Consider the following 7,232-nt stretch of genomic DNA (forward strand, 5'->3'; position numbering starts at 1 on the left):
GTCAGACCTCATCCTGGCTGGTGGCCCTGAGCCCTGCCCATTGGCATCTGACAACCAGGAAGTTCCCAGGGCTGTTTATTTGGCAGACACTTTGAACCAGGGTGGGCGGGGGGCTCCCAGGGCAGAGCATCCAGGAGGTGGGGTTCCAGCAATGACAAGGGGCCAAGGAGACAGGAAGGGTCCGTGGAGGCCCTGCAGCAAACTCAGGCTCCATTTGAAGAGGGACCGTCCTCTCTCAGGGGAGTAAAAAGCCTTGATGGAGCAGGGCTGAAGCGCTGGCTTTGCTGGAGGAAGCCAGGGTTCAATCGCTGGCACCACATGGCACCCCAGAGCACTGCCAGAAGTGACCACCCACCCCCACAAAAAAAAGTAAGGTCTTAATAGCCACGGAAAATCCTTAATAGTCCCCATGTGGGGTAAGCTCCAAGCGATTGGTGCTGCCTGGCCTGTGGGCCACGTGGAGCAACAAGGGACAGTGCACAGAGCAGCCGTGGTGGCAACGGCAGACATCACCACGTTCCCCTTGGCTCCTCTCCCCAGCTGGGGAGCAGCTGAGGCCCCCCAGCACAGATCTGGGAGTGAGAGGCCCATACAGGCCCGGGAGGGGCTCCTTTAACAGGCCGGTGAGAAGCCGCGGGGCCCGGAGCGATAGGGCAGTGGGGAAGGCACTTGCCTTGCACATGGCCATCCCAAGTTTGATCCCCAGCATCCCCCTCTGGTCCCCTGAACACTTCTAGGAGTGAGCCTGAGCACTGAGCCAGGAGTCACTGCTGAGTATCACAATAACAGCACTGTAGCACTGTCCAAACAGTAGCACTGCCCTCCCGGTGTTCATTGATCTGCTCGAATGGGCACCAGTAATGTCTCACAACAAATTGTGAAACTTGTTACTGTGTTTGGCCTATCGAATACGTCACGGGGAGCTTGTCAGGCTCTGCCGTGCGGGCGAGATACTCTCGGTAGCTTGCCGAGCTCTTCGAGAGGGGCAGAAGAATCAAACCCGGGTCTACCATGTGGGCCGCATACAAGGCAAAACGCCTTACCCGCGGTGCTATCGCTCCAGCCCAAGTATCACAATAGTACTGTAGCACTGTCCTCCCGTTGTTCATCAATTTGCTCCAGCGAGCCCACTCACGTCTCCATTGTGAGACTTGTTGTTACTGTGTTTGGCATATCGATTACGTCAGGGGTAGCTTGCCAGGCTTTGCCGTGCTGGCAAGATATTCTCGGTGGCTTGCCGGGCTCTCTGAGCGGGGTGAAGGAATCGAACCCAGCTCAGCCGGTTCGGCCGCGCGCAAGGCAAATGCCCTGCCGCTGTGCTATCCAGTATCACAATAACAGAGTGGGGGGTGGGGAGGGGAGAAGAGGCCGGCCCTGATGCGTCTGCTTCGTTTCCAGGCGAGTACTGCAACCTCCCGCTCTACCCCAAGTCCGAGGCCTTCTTCCGGAAGAGCGAGGCGCGTGAGCCCTGCCCGCTGCTGCCGCCCCGGGAGGCCTCCGTGCGGAACCTGCCTCGCCCCTACCACCCCCCGGCCCGCCACCTCACCCTGGACACTGCCAGCAAGCCCCTGGGCCTCCCGCACGCCGGGGCGCCCGCGGCCGCCTCCACGGCCACCTTACCTCAGAGGACTCTGGCCATGCCCGCGCCCCCCTCCGGCACGGCCCCCCCCAGCCCCCGGCCCCGCCCCCGCCGAGCCCCCTCCAGCCCCCAGCGCTGCCCCTCCGGCCCCCAGCACCGAGCCCCCGCGGCCGGGGGGTCCCCACACCAAAATGGGGGGTTCCAGGGACTCGCTTCTCGAGATGAGCACGTCAGGGGTGGGGAGGTCGCAGAAGCAGGGGGCCGGGGCCTACTCGAAATCCTACACCCTGGTGTAGGGGCGCCTTGAGAGAAGCTGACCCCCACCCCCCGCCCTGCTCCCCCAGGCCGGCAGACACTTCTGGGCTGTGTGTTTCTGCAGTTTGACCCGACAGACAGGAAAGGACCCCACCCCCACCCCGTCCCCCCAAACGTCATGAAACGCCTGTACATAGGACTCTTTTGTACAAATGAAACTATTTTCTTCTTCATGAAGCCAGGGCACAAGAATCGGACGGTCCGCGTCGACCCCCGCCCCCACCGTCAGCGTCGAGAGATGCACCCGTGTTCGGAAGGACGCGTCTGCATCTCTCCCGCCTGACCCAGACAGAGGCACAAAACTCAGCACCTTCCTTCCCCTCCCACCCCTCACCCACCCCCACCACCCCCATTCTAGGTGGTTTTCAGAGACCGAGATTCCAACTCAGAGACACTGCATGCAATTTTACTGTCCCGAGAAAACCAGGATTTGCTTCACTTTGCAGATGCTTATGTGTTAATACCTTTTTCTATGAAAAAAAGACCCAGTGCCGTGTGCAATAAAGGCTATGTTTCTACGGCTGCCTCTTTCCCACCGGCCCAGGGCCCCGGGGGGGACCTGAGGGGTATGAAGAGCATGTTGATGAGTTGAGTGGTCCAGGGACATCGGCCTGTCCTGTTCTCCCACCTATGCTGTGTGGCTTTGAGCCAGCTCCTAACCCCCTCTGTGCCACATTGCCTGGTCTGCAGGACACACACACTTTGGGGAGTCTGGAAGGGATGGGATTGAAGGTGGGGTGTCTACTCGTTTCAGACCCACCGGGGATGGAGTGACAATACAGCAGGTGGGGTGTTTGCCTTGCACACAGTCAACCTGACATCCCAGAGGGGGGCCCCCAAGCACTGCCAGAAGTGATCTCTGAGCACAGAGCCGAGAATATGCCCTGAGCACTGCTGGGTGTGACCCAAAGCCAAACCCACCAGTGATCGAGGGCTGGGTTCGGTCTTATTTGTTGGGGAAGTGGGGGTGGGGGTGGGGCACACCTGGGTGTGCTCAGGCCTAACTCCTAACTCTGCATTCAGGGCTGACTCCTGGTAGGGTGGGATGGAGTTTGAGGCCAGAAGCACTCAAGACAAGCGCCGTACCTGCTGCAACACCTCTCTCCAGTCCTGGGCTGGTTTTTTCAGCCAATAAAACTGCTGGGAGAGAGAGAGAGAGTCCTTCGGGGCTGGAGTGATAGCAGAGCAGGCAGGGCATTTGCCTTGCACATGGCCAACCCAGGTTCAATTCCCAGCATCCCGTATGGTCCCCCAAGTACCGCCAGGAGTAATTCCTGAGTGCAGAGCCAGGAGTAACCCCTGGGCATCGGCGGGTGTGACCCAAAAAGAAAAAAAAAAAGTTTCTTTTCAGGAGTGGTGGCACAGTCTAGGGTTGCAGCAAAGGAGTGGGCGTCTGTGTTGGGGGACTGTTAAGATGAGGCAGGGTCAGGCCGGGTGGGCTGGCAGAGCCCCATATGTGCTTGGGGACGGCGCAGCTGGAGGGAATCAGTCTGGGGGCCTGGCCTGGCAGGGGCTGCCAATTAGCAGGCGGGAGGAGGGCGCATGTGCCCTTGCGCGGAGCTGCCCGTGCCCCCCCGCCCCCACCCCTGAGCCCGGGAGCAGGACCAGTAGCCGGCTCCTGGTTGGGAAGGAAGGGCACCTGGGCAGCGCCCCGAGTCACGGCGGAGATCCGGAAGACGGTGAGTGCTGGGAGAGTGGGCGGTGGGGTCCATACGGACACGCCCAGCACATCTGCGGCTGGGAGGACACAGAGGGAGCGGCCAAGCTCAGCTCTGTAAAGGGCAAGAAGCAGACCAAGTCTGGAACTGGAAATCCGCCTCCACCCCAGGACCTACTCCCCCCACCCCCCCGGGACCCCGACCCCACCACCCACCCGTAGGAGACAATCATGAGATCCTAGACACCTGTTCCAGGTGCAGGAGCCTGACGCCCCCTGCAGGTCGCCTGCCAAACTACAGGCGAAAAGCTCCATCCCAGGCGTGCTGAGACCCAACTGCAGCGCCCTCCTGCTGGACCCTGGAATCGAATTAGCGAGGGTGGGGAGAGAACAAGCCCCCAGGGGCTCGAGAGGAATGGGGACAACCCCTCCCCGGCTTCCGCATCATGAAAATGCATTGGGGGGGTCTTTTACTCCATGCCAGGGGCAGAGCTAAGAAGGGTGCCCAGGGACCGAGGTTCCACGTTCCCAGTGGGACCATCTCACTCCTGGAACTCGAGCCCCAGCTGGGTGGAAGTGGGGTCTCTGCTGTGCTGGCAGGGGTGGGGCGAAAGGGGGAGTCAGCGGAAGGGTCTGGGGTTAGAGGAGCAAAAAGGCATGAGGCCGTTTCATTGTGCTCAGCTGAGCTTAATCCCAAAGCTCGTGGGAAGGGATGCGGCAGATGGTGCAGGACCCACAGTTTTATCCGCAAATACCATCCGACCTCCCTGTGTTCCTGGGTGGGGCAAGGGGCGCACCCAGCAGTGCTCAGGGGCTACTCCCCTGGGGTCCTTTGGGGGACCACTGTGCTGAGGATAGAATTGGGGGCCCCTGCATGTAAAACCGTGCTCCAGGCCTCTCTCTGTCCCCAAGCTGAGCCTTGCCCGCCTCCCAGAAGGGTCTGAAAGCTGCTTCACCGCCACCTGTGCGCCTCTCACTCAGCCTGCCCGGGTCATCACCAAGCTCTGATTCCGGAAACTTCGTCCTTCGCAGCTCCTTGCTCCTCCCAGGCCCACCACAGACAGGTGACCACACAAAAGACCAGTGGTGCCAGGAGCACTCTCCTAGCTAGTAGTTGTTAGAAATGCACAGTGCTCAGCTGGGGACATGCTGATGAAGGGTCAGGGTTGGAACATTATCTAAGCAAATTTGTAACTGTGTATCTCACAGTGTAAAGTAAAAGTAAGTAAAGGCCCTCCCGTTGATCATCGATTTGCTCGAGCGGGCCCAGTAACGTCTCCATTGGAGACTTTGTTGTTACTGTGTCTGGCATATCGAATACTCTCGGTAGCTTGCCGGGCTCTCCGAGAGGGGCGGAGGAATCGAACTCGGGTCGGCCATGTTGGCTGCGTGCAAGGCAAACGCCCTACCCGCTGTGCTATCGCTCCAGCCAGTGATTCAATTAAAAAAATTTTTTCAAGAAATACAAGTGCTATTGGGACTGGAACTGCATCAGGTTAAGGCGCTTGCCTGGCACTTAGCACTTGCCTGACCCTTTCACTGACACCCCATACGGTCCCCTGAGCACCACCCGGAGTAATTCCTGAGTGCAGAGCCAGGAGTAACCCCTGAGACTTGCTAGGTGGGTGACTCCCCCAAAACCATCGCCCCCCCCAAAAAAAAAGAAACATAGGTTCTGGGGTTGGAGCAATGCTCTTGCCTTGGGCAACTGATTCAGATTCCATCCCTGGCATCCATATGGACCCTTGAATCCCCCCAGCACCAATTCCTGAGAACCAAGTTAGGAGTAAGCCCTAGGCAACGTTGGGTGTGGCCCCCCCATTCCAAAAAAAAAAATATGTGTTTAGGCCTCTGGCAGCACACGCATACACTCGAGTGTGTGCAGGTACGCACACGCGCGCGCACACACACACACACACAAATCTACAGTGTAGTAACATCAAACTCCTCCCCCCCCCTTAGCCTTGGCCAACAACCTGAGCAACACTGATGGGTCCAATTTACTTGAAATCACATTCACCCGAGGAGTGGTAGTTGAGCACACAAGCCCAGATCTCTTGCCTGCCTCTGAATTTCTACTGGGGGGTGTTGCAGCTGGGACATTGGTGTTGTGGGAATTTCAGTTCTGGTCTGAAGGCTACACAACATAAAACGCACCTCGGGAGCCAGAGAGAGACCCAGAGGTCAAGGTGCCCGTCTGGCACACAGCCAACCCCAGCATCACGCACTGTCCCCTGGGTACCAGCAGGAGTCATCCCTGAGTACCCCCAGGCATGCATCTTCCTGCTGCCCACCCCACCCCCCTCAAAAACAAAAAAAAAAACAACGCAATCATTGCCAGATCCAAGTCAAGGAACTTTCTTCCTATATTTTTCCCCCCCTTGGAATCCGATGCCTTAGGTTTAAGTCTTTATCCCATATCATAAGTGGTCGAAGATGGGATAGAGCTTCATCCCTTACACGTTCAACTATTCTAGCACCAGTTTGGAAGGAGACTTGTCTGCCCGGCCAAACAGTATGTGACTGCAGCAGCTGGGCTTGTTCCTGGACTCCTGACTCCGTCAGGCTGCTCTGCTTTCAGGCCATTTAATGTCCGCAGCTTTATAGTAGAACTTGAGGATATGCGAGGCCTCTGGTATTTTGTTGTTGTTGTGTTGTTGTTCTATTGAAAATTGCTTTGACTGTTCCAGTGTTGGGCTGGAGTAATATCACAGTGGTAGGGCGTTTGCCTTGCGTGCAGCTGGCCCGGCCCAGCCGGGTTCTATTCCTCCACCCCTCTTGGAGAGCCTGGCAAGCTACCGAGAATATTTCGCCCACATGGCAAAGCCTGGCAAGCTACCCGTGACGCGTATTCAATATGCCAAACACAGTAACATCAAGTCTCACAATGGAGACGTTACTGGGCCCGCTCGAGCAAATCGATGAACAACGGGAGGACAGTGTTTGTTCCAGTGTTAAGACCCGGGACTGCGGGTTTCCAAGTGGTAAGATGGACAGAGGCACAAACAAGATAATGCAAGAGCAAAAGGAGTTTATTCCAGTTAACTGGGGTCAATGATCTCACCCAGTGAGTGGTCTCTTGATAGAGACCCCAACGCCGAGTAGTTTACAGAGGTTTTAAAGTTTCAAAGTTAGGCCAGCACTATGGTAACAGTGGTCGTCAGGCAACAGTTATGCAATAGTTTCCAGTAACAGTTTATGGTTACATTCTCTGTGTTTCTGTCACATTGTGACTGATTGGCTTCAGGTTGGCTGGTTACATATTATTTGATTTCTGGGAAACTAAAACTGTTTCAGTTTCAGGAACTAAACCCGAGGCCTAACCTGATTTTTCTCATTTCTGCGCCTCTCATGGCGTCAGTTTTGCCCTTACTCCCGGTCTTTCCTGGTTCCAAGTTGGAGATTGTTTCTTCTACTTGCGAAGAATTAAAAAGGCCTTGGCATCTGAGTGAGATCAAACTGAGCTTAGAGGTTACTAGATGGATATTATCCCAGTCTGTGAGCACAGGATACAGTATCTTCTTTGATTTCCTTTTTTTCTCTGTCTTGTAGTTCCCAGATTGGGATCCTTCACCTTCTTGGTCAAGTTTACTCCTTTGAGGGGCCGGAGCGATAGTACAGCAGGGAGGGTGTTTGCCTCGCACATGGCCATCTCAAGTTTGATCCCCAACATCCCCTAGG

The 7,232-nt window shown here is 56.7% G+C and overlaps 1 protein-coding gene across 1 annotated transcript in view; it reads left to right on the forward strand.

Annotated features, from left to right (window-relative positions):
- The window catches only part of DSCAML1 (DS cell adhesion molecule like 1), a 242,116-nt gene extending 240,210 nt beyond the window's left edge, over positions 1-1,906 (forward strand). The window contains 2 exon segments of the mRNA XM_056107577.1: positions 1,399-1,664; positions 1,666-1,906. Coding sequence (XP_055963552.1) covers positions 1,399-1,664; positions 1,666-1,875 — 476 coding nt within the window. The 3' untranslated portion in view covers positions 1,876-1,906.
- Positions 1,907-7,232: the final 5,326 nt, after the last annotated feature.

Source organism: Sorex fumeus, unplaced genomic scaffold, assembly GCF_029834395.1.
Source record: "Sorex fumeus unplaced genomic scaffold, SorFum_2.1 ptg000169l, whole genome shotgun sequence".
In the NCBI taxonomy this organism is placed as follows: Eukaryota; Metazoa; Chordata; class Mammalia; order Eulipotyphla; family Soricidae; genus Sorex; species Sorex fumeus.